This window comes from Thalassophryne amazonica, chromosome 16 (genome assembly GCF_902500255.1).
Source record: "Thalassophryne amazonica chromosome 16, fThaAma1.1, whole genome shotgun sequence".
Lineage (NCBI taxonomy): Eukaryota > Metazoa > Chordata > Actinopteri > Batrachoidiformes > Batrachoididae > Thalassophryne > Thalassophryne amazonica.
The window spans coordinates 38,247,688-38,266,990 of NC_047118.1; the positions used below are offsets into that span (position 1 = coordinate 38,247,688).

Genomic DNA, 19,303 nt, shown 5'->3' on the forward strand with positions numbered 1-19,303 from the left:
AGTTTTGCGTTTATATTTTTGTTGAGTATATTAGCTAAGAACTGGAAACTGAAATGGGCTCACCAAAAGTGGACAGTGGAAGAGGAACGTTTTCTGAACTGATGAGTCTCAATTTCTGTTGCCTCGGATGGTACAGGTTCCGAATTTGCTATAAACATCATGAAAGCATGGATCTATCCAATTCTGGCTGCTGGCGGTGTAATGGTGTGACAATTGCTAACATGACAATGTGGACCAAAATCTGTGAGGAAAGTTTCCAGCAACTTGCTGAATTTAAGACAAGAAGAATGAAAGGTGTGAGGAAAGGTTGTGAAACGGGGAAAATAGAAAGTCCAAACTGGCAACTAGCAAAGATGTACTTAATGAAGTGGTGAGTGTGTGTACGGTTGTAGTCAGACATTTACATACACTCATCATGGGTATGAATGTCATAGTAATTTTGGGCTTTTAATGATGTCTTTGAACTGTTCTTTCTGTTCTGTTTCTGCTCTGCAGACTGACTTAGCGGGTGTGTGGACTTTAATGGCATACATCACAAAAGAGTGAAATAAGAAGATTCTGGCTTAAATTATGCTTCTAGCATGAGAGCGCAGAAATGTGTGACTTTTGTGCTTTTCGGGACATTTAGTGTGAAGTTTCAACAATATCTAAATAAATGTAGATACAAGCAGATGTTGCACAGTCACAAATGCCGTTCGGTTCCACATCAGATAAACATTAATGCGCACCTGATGCACAAAGAGAGAAAGGACTGATGGTGAGAAAAACAAAAGTTAGCAGCAGAGGCATACCACTGGAAGTTTGACTCTGGGCCTCACCCTGGAAAATCGGCAACTACTTGCACAGACATGAACTGAAGTGTCACGCTCTGGCTTGTTTTTTCGCTCTCTCTCGCTCTTCTTCTTCCCCTCAGGGTAATTTCAGTATGTTGGGCTGCAGTTTCGCAGGAACTAAGGCGACCGTTGGGCTTTGTCAGATTTGTTGCAGAGTCAGCTCCACTCCCTGCAGCAGAGACTCGTACCTCACTGAACATCTCAAAGCAAGCATTTGCACAAACACAGGAGAGTCAGCAACTCCATTCTGCAGTGTGCAGATTACTGCAAATTCAAATTCTGGGAGGAGCGGACTCTCACTGTGTCTGTGTGTTATCATCTCCAGGTGACTGAGCCCCACCTATAGTCTGGCAGGGAGGGCAGAGTGAGAGGGGAGGGTTGTGGACAGTCAGAATGAGCAAGGTTGCAGGATTTTCTTCTCTTTCCCAAAGTAGAACTTCAGGAGCGCCACTGTCTCCATCGCCTCCTCTTCCTCCTCATCATCGATGCTTCACAGTAGCTGTTGGGAGAACGTGAGCAACTCTTTGGTAAAAGCGGTGCAACTCTGTTGCAACACATTCAGCCAAACACCAAGTCCAGAACACTGAAGGATTAAACGTGGACGAGGTAAGACGTAACACTTTGTTCAACCAGGATAATCACATTTGTACCTCATTAAATCCTTGAAACTTCACATTTGTCCCTGATTGGAATTGTTTTCCAATCAGAACCTGACCTCCACACCCTGACAAGAAGGAAATGATCTCCTACTGTGTTTAAATAAATCACGTGATTTGATCTCGTCGACATATAAAGGTGGTGGTTCAGTCATAAGCCAAAAGTCAACTTTCAATCGCTCACACCAACACAGTGGGTTGACGGAAGTGACCAACTATCAGGAGTGGGCATCTGCATAAACCACAAACCCATCTGTGGACGTCTCTTCTGCTTTACATTCCCCTCCGTCTGTCTCTGTTGTTTTTCCTGTCCTTGCTCAGACACGTTTCTGTTCTCTATATTCTCTGTCTGTCGTTTCCACACCACGACCTCCTCGTGTGCTTGTCTTCCTCTTTGTCAATATTGTTTTGTGCAGTATGCTAAGAAGCTTGCATATCTGTGTGTATGTATGTATTCAGGAAACGATATTTGACACTGACATGTATTATCTGTTTCAGCTGTAACTGGGTATAAAAGGAAGGACAACGATGAATATGAGCTTTTTATCCGGGAAGCACAAATCAGTTTTCCTGCTTTTCCTGCATCTGAGCTGTCTGTGCTGGTCAACAATAAATTCCTCAACCAAACCAACTCCATCTTCAAACCTGACTCTCCAAGATGTGTTCCCAGGATGCAAACCAGGCCTGGACCTGAGCTACACGTATCTGTGTGATCGTCAGGCAGTGTGGGGCATTGTGCTGGAGAGTTTGGCCTCTTCAGGCTTCCTGGTCAGTGTAGGTGTCCTGGTAGGATTGCTGGTCTGGTCCCTGTGGGCCTGCACCTCATCCCGGCACCATTACAGCAGCATTGGAAGTACAGTGGCCTGCATATCCATGTTCATGTTGGCCACAGCTGGAATCTTTGCAGTCACCTTTGCTTTTATCATTCGCCTTACCCCTCAGACTTGCCCGACACGACTTTTCCTTTTTGGAGTGTTGTTCTCCCTTGCCTTCTCCTGCCTGCTGGCTCACAGCCTCGCTCTGCAGGGCTTTGCAGCTGCTCGGAGCTGGGGGGAGCCTGCCTTGGTGCTGGGACTCTTTGCTGTGCAGGTTATTATCGCTGTAGAATGGCTAATCCTGGTGCTGGTGCGGGACAAGAAGCCGTGCCAGTACAGCCAGGAAGAGTTTGCCATGCTGTTGATTTATGTGCTCTGCCTCCTGGCCATCAGCTCCATCCTCTCCCTGCGATTCCTGTATCAGTCCTGCATCACATACCACTTCAGCTACCCTAGGGCTTCCCAAATGCTGGGCTGCACACAGGCCACAATGCTCTGTCTCACACTGCTGCTGTCCGTCTGCATCTGGGTGGTGTGGATCTGTTTGCTCACCTGGGGAAACCCCAAGATGGATCGTCGGCCACAGTGGGACGACCCAGTACTCAGTGTTGCACTGGTGGCCAATGGCTGGGTGCTACTGCTGGGTCATGGGTTGCCCCAAGTCGCTTACCTCTGTAGAGGGGAGGCAAAATCCAAGGGCATCCCGCTGAGTTTCACTGGTTGGACCAGCCCCAATGCAGAGATTCCAGGACTGGGCACTCTGAAGGAGGGAAAAGAAAATGGAAGCTTCGAGAATGATGGTAAGAACAGGAAAGTTGTGGAGTGGAAGAACATACAGTAGCCAACAGCATTTCTACACTTTCACCAAGTAATGAATGCGACAATGGGGTTTTTCATAAAATTTTAAAATAACTTTCTGTAAAGTAGGATAAAGTGTGTGTTATTGAATGTAAAACTGTATCAACACCAATTTCCCAAGTGAGAAAACACAACTGCCCCTCCAGTTAGTCTGACATTTTGATCTGTTGTGAGACTAAGTAGCAGGTTGAGATGAGCCTGGAGAAGTGGAGGTACACTCTGGAAAGAAGGGGAATGAAAGTCCATAGGAGCAAGACGATGCATACCTGCATGTGAAAGACGGAAGGCACAATGACACGGTTGCACAGAGGTGGTGAAAGTGGATGAGATTAAATACTTCTGTGTGAAATGCTCAAAGTAAGAGAGTGTAAGAGAGGTGAAGAATAAAGTGGAGGCAGGTTGAACTGGGTGAAGAAGAATGACAATAGCAATTTGTAATACAAGGGTAGAGAAAGGGGAAATTTTACAAGATAGTGAGACCAGCTATGTCGTACAGCTGAGAGATGGAGACCGACAAAAAGAGACGGCAGATCTGGAGGTGGCAGAGCTGAAAATGATGTGATTTTCCTTTTGAATAAGAAGGATGCACAAGATTAGGAATGAGCATATCAGCGGGATAGCACAGGTAGGATGGTTTGGAGACAAACAGGCGTGAGACTGAGATGGTTTAGGCATGTGAAGAGGGCACGATCTGAATTCACTGAGTTGGTCTCATTTCTGAAGGATCTTCTTGTTCTACCAGGGCCATTATTACAACTGACCACTCATCTTCTTACACTGTCATAGTTTTATGACTTGTGGAAGAATAGAGACTTCTGGAGATGCAGGTTTTTTTTTTGCAGACCTGGTGCTGCCAGTTTACACATGTAAGTACTGAAATAAAGAACCATTGCTGTGGACTTGCTGGCGAGTCCATATTCCTCTGAGACAACATGACATCTGAATTTGAGTACACTTGCTAAACAATTAGTAAACTCAAATTTTACAGACCAGCAGCTATGACATAACAAGAAGGTGATTGTCAGTTCCAGTGATGGTCCTGGGACAATAAAAAAGACACCCCAGGAATAAAACTAACACAATGAAGTCAGATTGTGCTGTGCAGATGAGGGATGCAGGGTAAATAGGGAGAAGGTTGCTGAAGATGAAGCCACGAGGACGACACGTTTACTGATCTGGTGAGGGAGGGCATGCAGGTAATTGATGTGACCACAGAGTATGTGGAAAACAGAGCAATGGATGATCTGCTCCACTCAAAAACCTGACATTGGATGAACTCAAATCAATTATGAGCAGGATTTCCATTTAATAAATAAATGCAGTCCAAAATAAATTATTTGAGTGGGGGCTACATGTATTTATTAGGTGGAAATCCTGCTCATAATTGAATCAAGTTTTTTTTTTTTTTGAGTTTGTGGTGACAACGGGAAAAATTGAAAAACCAAGAAAAAAGCATCATCTACAAATTGGATTGTGTGATGCAGGTTGTCATCTTATGTTCAACACGTTAAGTTCGGCAAATAAGCTAAATCAAATTCTTGCAAAAGCATAAATCCCGCAGCTGTGTTGAAAATATTCAACAAAAGATTTGCCAGTGGTCTTAGCTGTTTTTGTTGAAAAGTGAACCAAAGCTCATTCAGAGCCACCGCCAGTCCTCCCGTCAGCTGAGTGTGAGCCTTTCTGAACCCTTTGTAATGAACACACAATAAACTGCATCACACATCTGCCCTCAGGACGGAGACCTGCATCATCAGTGAGGTCACCTTATGACTCAGGATTGTCTCTGAAAGTGAGTAATAAACCACAAGTTAACAATCCTACTCTGTAATAGAAGCTACACTGTATTTATCGAGGGTGTTAATTATACCATGATAAATCTACCTTTACGTTCATTTTAGGAAATAGACTCCAACAAGGACTACTCTATTCCTCGTCCCACGACCACCAACTTCCTGCAGCCTTATGATGAATATTACGGATCAGAGTAAAATCATGCACACGAGCACTGAAGGCACCTTAGGCGACTGCCCTTCTCCCATGCCATGGGCCGCCCCTGCACACAAAGTGATCCTGTTCAGTCAGAAAATCCATCGCTTCTTTAAATGTGCCATGTTAATTTTCTTGTGCATATGTAAATATGTCAAATCTGTTGGTTTAAAACCAAAGCGAGCCAAAAACGTGGCTCAATTTGATATTCCTCTTCTATGTCGGATGGGTTCAGATCCTTTTTCTTGCTACAACCCCTGGCAAAAATTATGGAATCACCGGCCTCGGATGATGTTCATTCAGTTGTTTAATTTTGTAGAAAAAAAGCAGATCACAGACATGACACAAAACTAAAGTCATTTCAAATGGCAACTTTCTGGCTTTAAGAAACACTATAAGAAATCAAGAAAAGAAGATTGTAACAGTCAGTAACGGTTACTTTTTTAGACCAGAGGAAAAAAAAATATGGAATCACTCAATTCTGAGGAATAAATTATGGAATCACCCTGTAAATTTTCATCCCCCAAACTAACACCTGCATCAAATCAGATCTGCTCATTGACAATGACCCTATGCCATGACATTGACCCTATGTGTCTTTTTGCAAGGAATGTTTTCAGTTTTTGCTCTATGGCAAGATGCATTATCATCTTGAAAAATGATTTAATCATCCCCAAACATCCTTTCAATTGTCCAAAATATCAACGTAAACTTGTGCATTTATTGATGATGTAATGACAGCCATCTCCCCAGTGCCTTTACCTGACATGCAGCCCCATATCATCAATGACTGTGGAAATTTACATGTTCTCTTCAGGCAGTCATCTTTATAAATCTCATTGGAACGGCACCAAACAAAAGTTCCAGCATCATCACCTTGCCCAATGCAGATTCGAGATTCATCACTGAATATGACTTTCATCCAGTCATCCACAGTCCACGATTGCTTTTCCTTAGCCCATTGTAACCTTTTTTTCTGTTTAGGTGTTAATGATGGCTTTTGTTTAGCTTTTCTGTATGTAAATCCCATTTCCTTTAGGCGGTTTCTTACAGTTCGGTCACAGACGTTGACTCGCTTCCTCCCATTCGTTCATTTGTTTTGTTGTGCATTTTTCGATTTTTGAGACATATTAAGTTTTCTGTCTTGACGCTTTGATGTCTTCCTTGGTCTACCAGTATGTTTGCCTTTAACAACCTTCCCATGTTGTTTGTATTTGGTACAGAGTTTAGACATAGCTGACTGTGAACAACCAACATCTTTTGCAACATTGCGTGATGATTTACCCTCTTTTAAGAGTTTGATAATCCTCTCCTTTGTTTCAATTGACATCTCTCGTGTTGGAGCCATGATTCATGTCAGTCCACTTGGTGCAACAGCTCTCCAAGGTGTGATCACTCCTTTTTAGATGCAGACTAACGAGCAGATCTGATATGCAGGTGTTAGTTTTGGGGATGAAAATTTACAGGGTGATTCCATAATGTTTTCCTCAGAATTGAGTGATTCCATATTTTTTTCCTCTGCTTGGTCTAAAAAAGTAACCGTTACTGACTGCCACAATCTTTTTTTCTTGATTTCTTATAGTGTTTCTTAAAGCCAGAAAGTTGCCATTTGAAATGACTAGTTTTGTGTCATGTCTGTGACCTGCTTTTTTTCTACAAAATTAAACAACTGAATGAACATCCTCCGAGGCCAGTGATTCCATAATTTTTGCCAGGGGTTGTAGAAAATCCTTATCAGAAATGCTCAGCTGTGTGTGTGTGTGTGTGGTGCACATTACGTGGTACTGTGGCCCAAGGTGACGGAAGAGGTGTGAAACTATCACTCTGAAGTGCCAAACTGCTTACGTGTGAGCTGGAATTGACCCGAGAGCGCAATGGGAGACCAATGCCATCGATTAACATCTTCACATTAACCTTTCCCTTGCTGCATGGTTCACTTCTGCACCAGATGCCAATTACTGCGTTTTGTGTGTGTAAAAGATTGAAGGTATATTTTTAACATGCTTGTGATAGGTTTTCAGTAAAAATATATTAAATAACTTCTTTGTTGTATTTTCAAAGCTTATTTCTTGCTTCTCCCACATACACAAGATGCACTGACTGCAGTCTTAGCTGGTCAAGTGCTCAAAGGCATTGAAACCAGACAAGCTTTAAGTAACACACTACAGCCACCAGGGGGAGTGTTTAGGTGCAATGACAGCAGCAGCATTTTAGCCTTATATTCCTCGAGGTTTGTTCTAACTTCAGCCACCTACATTGAATCAGGAAACCACAAAAATCAAATTCTTCACTTCGATGGATGCAAGCCTCCCACATCCCTACTTACCACCCGGCCTTCAATCTATTCTTCTAATTAGCCTGAAGAGAAAAATACCATCAAATTGGCAACTGGTCTCTTGTGCATTAGGGGCAATTAGTAAGGATATGAGGCTTCCCGCCACATCCAACCAATTTACGGACATTAACTGCAGATACAATTAAAGATTGCTCCACATTATTCCCCTTGGTGAAAATCAGAAATACAGGAGTAGCTCAGCAACAAAGAATGGTGCAACACATTTATCAAGGATGAACAAAAACTCAAGAGCTGAACCCAATGCAAAGTGTTTGAGCAGCAACAACGCTGCTGCCTCCAACAAAAGCTAATGAGACACCACTGAAACATTTATAACCAAGTTTATAAAAATGATTCCAACCAAACACAAAAAGATAAAATTAAGTAATTTTGTTTCAAAATCGCCAATGACAGATTGTGCTCCGTCACTAGATGATGATTACAAGTGAGTGTGCAGTATTTGTATCGAATTTGAGAAAAAAACAACTCATACACATTTATAAAAACCAAACAGTTTATTATATACATTCAATAATAATGAAACAGAAAGCATACACAAGGATAGCAAAATAAAATGTGAGAAAAAACATGTCACTTGTTGGGGAAAATAAACTTGGATGAATAAGCTTTTTAAAGCATGAGATAAAAACAAACAAACAAACAAAAAAAAAAAACAAAAAAACAACATGCAATTCAAACCCATTGAATCCCTGTACAAAATCTCCCAATGGGTTGATTTGAGCACAATGCAGGGAGTCGGGGGTCAGAGGTCGAGTTAGGACAGGTCAACAACCGAGGGTATCGTTTGCTTCTGTTCATCATTCCTTACATCATCAAGTTTACTCAGATTATGGAGACGAAGCAAAAAGAACAGCAGCAATGTGCCGCAGTTACTGCTCAGTAACGATGACATCACCTTAACGGATGCTGCTGCCAAGTGGATGAGTGAGGTGGAAACACTGCTAAATTAGCATTGGTGTGGGTCACTTGCTTGAATCCACTCTGTTGTTGCCAGATTGGTGTGAAGCTAATCTTAAAATGAGCCTCAAGAATTTCAGCTTTTTCTCCTTTCAAACAGTTTAAAATATAAATCATCTGCTGGGCCTCAGCCATCACTGACTACAGGAGTTTTACTTTAATTAAAAAACAAAACCAAAGAGGTTGAGGCATTCCAAGTTAAGCTTAGTGGATGTGATATGAGTGGTGATTAGCAGGGCCACAGAGGCACAGAGCAGAGATAACCCCGGTTATTAAAGCTGACTGAATGTGCTGCTTCTCCCCTCGCCGACACGCCGTACCGGACCGCTACTGAGCCTCCTCATCACCTCGCATCGCAAATCATCACGCCTTCTTCCAAACACTACATCCTCTGCCTAATCTGGCTTCTGCAGCACTAGGATTTGAAATCATGCACATTAAAGGTTTCTCTGGCACTCTGCCCCTTCGTCACAAAAGCATGCATAGCAACAATTCTCGTAATACTTATAAAAGACTTAAAAAAAAAAAAAAAGTAATTATCCTCAAAAATATTCACTGGACGTACTGCACAGATTCACAATCATACAAAATAACGCCACACTGTCCACTCCACCCTGAGCAGACTATCCCGCTGGGGGAGGGGGAGTTTACAGTAGACGATGTTATCCTTTCAGCTAATGATTAATGGCTCACCTTCACCATTACTGCTCCAATGTCCCTTGATTAACCACCTACACATTCTGCTCTGCTGTTCAAAGGTGAACACATCGCCGGTCCAGAGGGCCTGTTGGACTTTGTGCCAACGGCCCCCTATTTCTTTGCCCTTTATTCACTCTGATTCGGCCTTTCTGCTCAATGTATCTATCTGCATCTTTCTGCAGAACCCCTTTCACTCATTTCAATCTGATTCCATGTCTGGGATCAAAAAAAAAAAAAAAAAAAAAAAAAAAAAAAAATCTGCATTGACATTTTGCATGCATTACACAATAAATAAGTGTGGGCTATAAATTAATGTGTCAATTTAAATTTGGAACCATTTTGTTTTGTATTTTGGCATTTCCAATTAGTTTTGCAACATCTTTGTTTCTATCCCCCATTTCAAAACACTGCTTCAATGACAAATGTCAAGGTGCTGTTAAAACACATCACTGTTATTCTACAAAAATACAACTTCAACCCACAGATGAATAATCAAACAAAACCAAAAACCTCAAGTAAAGGCAAAACAAAACCACAAAAAACAAAACAAAAACAAAAATGTGCTTTCTTCAGACAATCTTTGGAACAAAAAAAAAAAAAAAAAAAAAAAAAAAGGAGAAGACAAATAACAGCAATAATAACATAGCAAGAGTACATGGAGACACAAGACAGAGGACAGAGATTTGGTGTAGAAATTGTTTGCTGGCCGGCTCCTTTATGACTGTCAGTCAGACCGGGAAGAACAAAGCTTAAAGTATTCAGACTGCCAAGAACATTCAGAGCACGAGGAAGGACTGCAGACAGTGAAGTGTCCAGCTAGTGACGGATACAGTTTCCTGTCACACTGAAGGACATCAAACTTGACAATACAGCATTTCGCATATTTGACAAATTCTCCTTATATCACGACGGCATTATACAATTGTAGACTTACGTTTTTGTTAAATGGGCTATATTCTACCACAAGCCACTCAGTTGGGAAGAACTGATCTGCTGAGATCGGACTTTGTGTCCACACGGAGAGCAGTTCTGCTGGCAGATATTCTAAATATCTCAGCTGGACAGATTCTCATGTGCTTAAGTGACTAAAGAGTGGAGAGGTGTTACTATTCCAATCTGATTTGCTAAATTGAATGTGTTTTTATCATTTTTAGATATCACTGTATTGCTACTACCAATAGAAAGTCCGACAGTTTAAGACAAAAATTAAATTTACCAAATCTTTCTTTGGAAGAAGTAATAAAAGGATTACTGTAAGAAAGGATGCCCTGTATTCTTGTGATGGGCCTATATAGAATTAGGTCTTACTGGAATGAGGAGTCACTGATCCCCTTAGCATTACTGTTGCACTGAATGGATTTATGGGATCCGTGTTGACCAGCCTTAAAAGGACAATGTGAGACTTATGGCTATATCACTGATAATAATGCAATGTCCAGAGTATATATAATGACATTTATATGCAAATTCTTACCACTGGAGAGAGAGAGAGAAAAAAAAACAAAACAACTGAGGTAATGCAGAAAACAAGGGTTTTTTCCTGTCATTTTCACACTTTTTTTAGCCTTAAATTTATGTTTATTTAACAGTTGGGAAAGGTGGTTTTTTGAAACCCTCCCATGCCATGTCGATGGAAATCCAGTATTACCACGACAACAGAGGCTTCAGTGAGATGTCTCTCGCAGCTTCTTCCGGTTGAATGTTCCGTAATTCCCATCATAAAATAATAGTGTCAGTTCCAACATCATCTCTGTGTTGAGCAGTTCGAGTTGTATTCATTTTCTCATTATATCCTGAACATGTCTTCTGTAGAAAGGGTAGTTTTACATCAATGTAGTGTGTAAAAACAATACAAAAAAAAGTACCATTTTCTTCTTCAGACGAGTAATGTGTTGTGGCAGTTCTATCGCCGTGTGCAGATCAACACTAAAGGGAAATGTAAAGGACGCTGAATACTGGGTGCTGTGTGTGTGTGTGTGTGTGTGTGTGGGTGGGTCGGTTTGGAATTTACAGGGCAGTGAATATCCTTTTTCTTTTTTTTTAGGAAGAAAGAATTGTAGTGTACAGGGTAAAAGAACAGCAGCCTCCCTCCTTCCGTGTCCCACAGTACTTCCTAATCTGTGCCCCGTAAGATCAAAACTGTAACGCTCCAGGTTTTGTGAGGGCGACTCTGCTGTCAGTTTTTCATTGTATCCATGTCAGTGACACAGAGAACAACACAGAAACTTAAGTTAGAGTTGATGATGTGGCAATGACCTCGCTCGCCAAGAGGAGAAAAAGAAAAACATGAGTTGTCACTACAGTCTGCCTGCAGAAAAATGGAGGGCACTCCTGTCAATCAAAGAGCTTGAAATAGGGGGTTGGAGCGATGTGAAATTCCTCAGATGTCACTTATTGTTTTAGTAAGGAGCAAACCTACTGTATCCTGCCCGATATAAACTGGCCTGAAAAAGACAAAGAAAAACACAGTGAAACATTACATCATTACAAGTTTATACAATTTTGTTCAAAACCTGTTGTGGAAATGTACTGTTCTAATTTTTTTTCATCTTGATTATTTTTTTAATTTTTTTTTAAGGTAAAACAAAGTTTTAGAGCAAAGCATTCTGAAATGAAAATCAGTCTTAAAGCTACTGAATGTGATCAAGCTGCTTGGATACTATACAGTATGTGAGGGTGTTTTTAGTAATACTTTATCAGCACTCATCCATCTGACATGCTGTCAGTATGGAATAGGATCTGAATCAGACCTTTGCAAAGCAGTAAAAGTTTTATGAACATTATGAATTTTATTATTTTCTACTTGTATCCATACATACATTATTTGAAGGAGTGTATGTACACATATAGAATATGTAGTATACAAAAAGGATACTTTCAAAAATAATGAAAATTAGAGGTCTGATCAAACTCACACAGCAAAATCACACACCCCCACCCCCACCCCCCAGCCATAAGTATGCTCTATGAGTGGTCGTAAACCTTTTAAAAAACTGGTCAAATTCATGATTCATTAAAAAACACCAAAGTCCAATTACACAGGAAATTTTGCTGAGTAAAATGTACTCTGCTGGGATAACATTTGATCCCAGTCTAAATAGAGTAAAAAACACTCAATTGTAGAGTGAAATCAGGATGGACTGTCTTCTAGTGCAGCAGATAACTGAAGCAATTCTTCACATCGTTATGCAAGCATCAGATTTGGCATGAATGTTCTTCATAAATCAGTGTTTGAGGAAAAAAGTGCCGGCCACTTGAAAATGCAATATGACAGCCAGGTAGGGGTCAATGAAGAATTACATCCATCCATCCATCTTCTTCCGCTTTATCCGGAGTCGGGTCGCGGGGGCAGCAGCTCAAGCAAAGCCGCCCAGACCTCCCGATCCACACATACACATCCCCCAGCTCCTCCGGGGGAACCCCAAGGCGTCCCCAAGCCAGCCGAGAGACGTAGTCCCTCCAGCGTGTCCTGGGTCTTCCCCGGGGCCTCCTCCCAATGGGACGTGCCTGGAACACCTCTCCAGCGAGGCGTCCAGGGGGCCATCTCAACTGGCTCCTTTCGATGTGGAGGAAGAATTACACAAGGGTCAAAATTTAAAAATGCTCCAATCATATTGAAAGCTATACCACATTATGCGCCTGATCACAAAGATTCCAAAAAGTTATAGTTTGGGCTATCTATGACTGAATGTTATGGAGTTATGGGGTAAAAACAGCAAGAATGGTAAGAAAGGTCAGTTTCAGTTTGCATGGGAGTCAAAAGTTAAAGGTGCACCAATTTTGGTAAGAAGTGGTGCAAATTATTGGTTGAAATAACAGGATTAATAAATGGAATAGTTTTGTCTGTGTTGAACGCTTGGTTTGCAGAGTAAATGTCAAACAATGTTGACGTACACTGGATTATATGACATGTGACGTATGTTACCCTGTAATGTGACAACTAAGCATGAGACATGGTGCAAACTATTCCTTTTAAAAACCCTATTAACTCAACCAATAATTTGCATCACATCTGACAAAAATTGGAGGAACTTTAACTTCTGACCCCTGTAAAAACTGAAACTGACCTTTCTTACCATTCTTGTTGTTTTTACCACATAACTCCATAACATTCAGTCATATATAGCCCAAACTATACCTTTTTGGAATCATTGTGATCAGACACATAATGTGGTATAGCTTTCAATATGATTGGAGCATTTTTAAATTTTGACCCCTGTGTAATTCTTCATTGACCCCTACCTGGCCGTCATACTGGATTTTCACGTGGCCAGCACTTTTTTCCCCAAACACTGATTTATATAGAACATTCATGGCAAATCTGATGCTTGCATAACCATGTGAACAATTCTGGCCAAAGGTCGTACTTATCTGCTCCAGTATTCACCCAAAATGATCAAATGGATTAATAACCACCAGATGACAAGATAAAACCTCTTAAATCATTATAAAGTCAGTTTTAAGTAGAAATTAGGCCGTTTTAAGCAGGAACAAGGCAATACTCCGTAACGCTTTGAAATGACGGATGGTCAGTGAATGCAACAGCTAGCAGCTCATGTAGGTATGGCGCTGTGATCACTTCCTCCGTCTTTTCTGATGAAATAATGCTGAATTTATGCAGAAATGATTGTTGTACAAAAGCTTCAGATATCTGTCACTGAGACAGATGATGACTGGAGTGCAGTTTTAAGCAGAAACAAGATGTTAATCTGTGAACCGCAGCTGATGACACATGCGCAGTGAGTTAACAAAATGCTACTTGTTGCCTGCACTGTAATATGGTGTTAAGTTTCACACATATCTGGGTGTGACAAACCAAAGACAACCACTTTAGATCACAGCCCTCTGTGTGACTGCGAAGCCGCACACCTGCTAAATGGCGGAGACTGCAAAGGGCTGTGATTGGTCACTTTTCCACTTTCACTCCTTCCTCTCCCGTCATATTTTAAACGTTCTTGCAATGCGCACGCTGATTACATTTCGACCATGGATCAAATACGTTTGGCAGAAAAGTCCGCAAATATGACAAACTTCACAACAAGGAGTCAGAAAAGATGTTCAAATGACCTGCAATTCAGGAAGGGAAATTACTCATACCGTAACGTTGGTTTGGAAGTTGATAACTGTATAAAGAAGTGCAGCTCGTTGAGGGACAAATTAATCCATAAAAAGTCACTGTTTCTGCTGTAAATTGCATAAAGATGCAACGGAGAACATGTGCACGTCAATATCACTGCATGGCCACAGAGTTACGGAGCTAGAGAAGCATAAATCAGGCTTTAAGATTGGAAGGTACCACTCTGCAGCAGACTTAAAAAAAAAAGAGTAACTCAACCAAATGTAATCTTTTTAATGCACATCAGACCCGGTGCCTATTTAAGGCAGGTGTTTATTTTTTCAAAGTTTTGACCTGGCAATTAAATGAAGCAGGCCCAATTCAAGGTCAGATGTTGAGTCAAGGAAATACATAAGCCTAATTGGTGTTGGGGATTCCCCATAGATTGTTTAATGCCTCCTGGCTGTAACTAATCCGTTACATACATATAGCGCATTTTGGCCATTTTATACATATAGCGCATTTTGGCCATTTTATACATATAGCGCATTTTGGCCATTTTATACATATAGCGCATTTTGGCCGTTTTATACATATAGCACATTTTGTCCATTTTATACATATAGCGCATTTTGTCCATTTTATACATATAGCGCATTTTGTCCATTTTATACATATAGCGCATTTTGGCCATTTTATACTTGTAGCAGATTTTGTCTATTTTACATATGTAGCAGATTTCGATTATAATGGACAAAATTCACTGGTCCAGCTGAACCCATTATATGTGAGTTTTACTGTACTCCCCCAAATTTCTGTTTGTGGGAGGCATAAATATAGCATTTTAAAATGAAGAGCAAACAACTAAAACCCAAATAAAATTGATACTTCATTCAAATTGTGTCACCTTTAAAACTGCATTTTTTATATATATAAAATGTTCTGCAGAATTTAATTGACTTATGAGTTTTCTTACCATTGCTCCCACACCATAAGCAGCAGCAGCTGGAGCTAAAGCGTGGTAGGGGTCTGTAGTGTACACCCGGCCGTAACTGGTATCAGAAGGGAAGCACAGATAAATTTACTGCTGATATACATATTTAATGAAGGTGGCACCTAATCCTGTTCTAAAAATGAAGTTTGATCTACACAAGGACAAAACTATTAACCCCCATATGAAATTAAATGTTTTCATAAAAATGTTCCCACATGCTTTTTTAACAGAGCAAGGAATTTGACAGCATTTTTAAACATCCTTGTTTAATTTTGGATGCTTACATATTTGACTTTGCAGTGAGACACAAAATTGTTTCACAAAAACCAAAAAGTACCAGGGTCAAAATTATTAGCCCCCCCTAAGAACTGATCTTTTTGTTGAGCCACAGCCCAAACTGTTGTGCAATGATGTGCTTTAACTCTGGAATGCTCAAAGCTTGTAAAATCAAGCCAAAGGTGAGGGCTATCTTTCAATGTATGCAGAGATTAAAAACTTCAGTAACGGTTTGAAGTGTCACTTGAGAAAGCATCATGCCAAAAACCAAAAGAAATCAGTGGACTTGAGAAAAAGAATAGTTGATGCTCACAAAGCAGGGGAAGGATATATGAACTTAACACTGCATTTCCAAGTGCCAATAACTGGAAAGAGAAGTATCATCAAGAAATTCAAAAACAGCCACACAGTAGAGAACAACCCTGGCAGAGGTATAAAGTAAAAGATTTCAAAGACTCTGGAAAGAAAATTGGTGAGAGATGTGTCTAAAGAAACCAGACCAACTGCCAAGACACTAGTGAATGACTTAGCCAAGTCAGGAATTGTAGTCTCAAAGAAGACAATCACTAGAGCCCTGGATAGGAATGGACTGTGAGGTTGGAGACCAAGAAAAACTCCACTTCAGGAGAAGACACCTTCAAACCAGACGGAAGTATGGTAATGACAACCTAGAGAAAGATTACGCACACTGGAAGTGTGTCCTAAGGTCAGACGAGATGAAATTAGAGCTCTTTGGCCAGAGAGATGTTGCTTATGTTTGGAGAATAAAGGGAGAGGCGTATAACCCAAAGAACACCATCCCCACAGTGAAACACAGCGGTGGGAGTATTATGTTGTTGGGATGCTTCAGTGTGTCTGGAACTGGGACTTTCCTCAAGGTGGTAGGAATCATGAAGAAAGCATGTGTGAAGATTTTCAAAGCAAACCTCAAGCAGTCAGCAGCACAACTGGGTCTGGGTAGGGCAGTCACAATTATTACAATATTTGCCAATCGCGATTAGTTTTCATATTCGCAAATATTTTTCATAATCGCCATTACCGTGAATTACTTATTTTATCCACAAAGTTGCATAAAACGACTCAGAATCTGACGTCATCGTGCAGCAGCAGCCACACGTAGCCTCTCTGCCTCACTCACTCTGTTTCCTCTCGTCTTGGTCAGATGGTTAGCGAGGCTTAGATAATAACATGGAGCGTGAGGAGGTTCTGGTTCCAATGCCACGTACCACGGCACCGCTGTGGATGCATTTCGGTTTTAAGTAGGGCTGCCACAACTAGTGGACTAGTCACGACTACGTTGACGATTGAAATCATTAACTAATTTAGTAGTTGACGAGTCATTTATTTTATTTAAGTCTTTGTTTTTCCTCTCAATTCATAGTTTTAGGCAGCCGTCCTGCCATCATTTGGACGTCCAAATTTTGAATGAGACGGCCGATTAAAACAGTGGCCGTCTTATTCAAAGCCGTTTAAAATGGGTAGTTTACCGAAGGAGCTGTGTGTGTGTGTGTGTGTGTGTGTGTGTGTGTGTGTGTGTGTGTGTGTGTGTGTGTGTGTGAGAGAGAGAGAGTCAACTTGCTGCAGACTGCGAGGGAGGGAGCAGATGAGGGAGTGAGATTCCTGAACGGAGGCACGAGTCGTTACGTTCTGCTGTGAACCATCAGTGCACTTAAGACAGCGAGCGCGGAGCAGAGAGAGGATTTTAACCCGAGTGAACATGTTTAAAAAAAAAACAACAAACCTTGGGGCTGCCTTTACTCTCTGTACTTTCTCTACACATGTGGTTCTGATGGCACCGACCTGTTCACACCATGTGCGCGTCGTATACTGAATTTATGAGATCACGAGATGAAATAAACGGTCAAATATCCTTAAAACATCCTTAAAAAAATTAGAATATATAAATGAACTGAGCAAAAATTACACACACATGGGTTTAAAAAAAAATCCTGCTGTGGAGAAGCTGTACAGAGGCACAGATCACAAAAAGCTGAACTTTAACAGCTGTTATTTTGCAAAGGTGTGTATTTGTTCAATCTTGAGCTTAATGTAGTGTTCAAGCACAAAACGTGACTGATGAGGAAAAAAGGATGACTTCACCACACTAAAATGAACTGGAGTCAGAATAAAAATACAAGCTGCTGATTTCTGTTGTTTTTCAAAGTTATTAAGCTGTAGCTATATGTTTTAATTATTTCAAAGTGAGTTGCCTCTTATTGTATTCTGATTTATTTATACAAAAAATAAAATAAAAAAAAATATATATGGGGAGTGTAATCAGCCTGCATTGTTCTGTTAAGTTTATATTAGTTTTCCTGAACATGTCCAGGTGTTTTTCCTTCTTTATAAGAGTTTGGTGTTTGCTCCACAAAGTTTTAAAACACAATAAAATGTTCACACTGTTCTTTATAGCAGTTCTGTAATTTCAGAAATTCAACAGAAACAACCACAAATCATAAAAAGCTGGAACTATATGTAAAATGAAGATAAAAATAAAAATGTTGCACTATTCCCAGTTTCTCCACTCACAGAAGCCAAACATTCTTCCAGAGTTGTGTAATCATACTATGATAGTAGAATATAAAGAAGGGAAGAAAAAAATAGACAATATAATCGTCAATCGCAATTATTTGCCTGACAATTAATCGTCTCCAGAAATTCCTAATCGTGACAGTCCTAGGTCTGGGTCGTCGCTTTGTCTTCCAACATGACAATGACCCAATACATACATCGCTCCTGGTGAAAACTATGCCCAGAAGACCACAATGCATGTCACTGACTGGCCTGCAAGAAACCCTGGCTTGAATCCCACTGAAAATCTGTGAGGTGAACTGAAGACCAAGAAGGTTCGTGCCAGAAGACCATCAATTCTGGAGGATCTTGAGAGATTTGCTGAAGAAGAATAGGCTGGGATTCCTCAGGAGACATGTCTGAGACTTAAACTACAACAAACGACTGCAGGCTGTTATCTAGCAAAAAGGACATATTAGCATCAGGGGGCTGATTTTGACCCTGATAGTTTTTGGTTTTTGTGAAATTATTTTGTTGCTGTGTTTAAAGTTAAATAAGCTAAGCATCCAAAATAAAACAAAGATGTTTAGAAATGCTGTGTTGAAAATTCCTTGCCATGTTAAAAAAAAAGCACCTTGCAAAATTTTGAAGAAAGTGTTGAATTTTTTAGGGGGGGAGTAATCATTTTGTCCTCCTCTGTACTGGCTCTCACTAAAGCTTTAGCTTATTCACTTTTTTCCCCCACATAAAAATAGTTATTAAATAAAAATATCTATTAATCACTGGAGCTTATCACTGACTTACTGACCTTGCGTTACTCTTAATCAGATGCCATTTTCATTTCAGTTTTACTACAAAAACATTATAGTAGCTCCACATTGCTCCTCACTATAGCTGATTAAATTCAACGCTCTGTGTCTGTGTGTTTGGCAATAGGCTAAGCTATATAACCGCAACTCTGCTGTGCAAGAGAAGTTGCGTTGCTGTTTGTCTGTGTGTGTCGGTGATTGATTGTTCTAGAGTGGCCTCCTTACCTGTCACTGTATGCAGCGGCGGCAGCAGTGGCTCCAGTTACGGCTGCAGGCTGGGCGTAGCGATAGGCGGCGGCGGCGGCGGCAGCAGCTGCAGCAGGGTAGCCCCCCTACACACACACACACACACACACACACACACACACACACACACACACACACACACACACACACACACACACACACACACACACACACACACACACACACACACACACACACACACACACTAAATCAGATGCCTCAGCCGGTGAAAATACCCTGGCATGTAAATT

At 40.8% G+C, this 19,303-nt stretch overlaps 2 protein-coding genes across 6 annotated transcripts in view; one reads left to right on the forward strand and one right to left on the reverse strand.

Moving 5' to 3' along the window:
* The first annotated feature begins 1,050 nt into the window (after positions 1-1,050).
* LOC117527785 (G-protein coupled receptor family C group 5 member D) lies at positions 1,051-5,493 on the forward strand. Its single transcript, XM_034190282.1, has 4 exons — positions 1,051-1,439; positions 1,988-3,104; positions 4,896-4,951; positions 5,061-5,493. The coding sequence occupies exons 2-4, from the start codon at positions 2,018-2,020 to the stop codon at positions 5,148-5,150; spliced, it is 1,233 nt and encodes a 410-aa protein (XP_034046173.1). The 5' UTR covers positions 1,051-1,439; positions 1,988-2,017; the 3' UTR covers positions 5,151-5,493.
* A 2,490-nt stretch (positions 5,494-7,983) lies between these two features.
* The window catches only part of LOC117527784 (RNA binding protein fox-1 homolog 2-like), a 148,109-nt gene continuing 136,789 nt past the window's right edge, over positions 7,984-19,303 (reverse strand). For all 5 annotated transcript variants that reach the window (XR_004565604.1, XM_034190278.1, XM_034190277.1 and 2 more), the window contains 3 exons: positions 19,032-19,138; positions 15,193-15,268; positions 7,984-11,604 (listed from right to left, as the gene is read on the reverse strand). Coding sequence is in view for 4 of the 5 variants with exons in the window: in XM_034190278.1 (XP_034046169.1) it covers positions 11,560-11,604; positions 15,193-15,268; positions 19,032-19,138 (228 nt within the window). In the remaining variant the exon portion in view is untranslated. The remainder of the gene's footprint in view (positions 11,605-15,192; positions 15,269-19,031; positions 19,139-19,303) is intronic.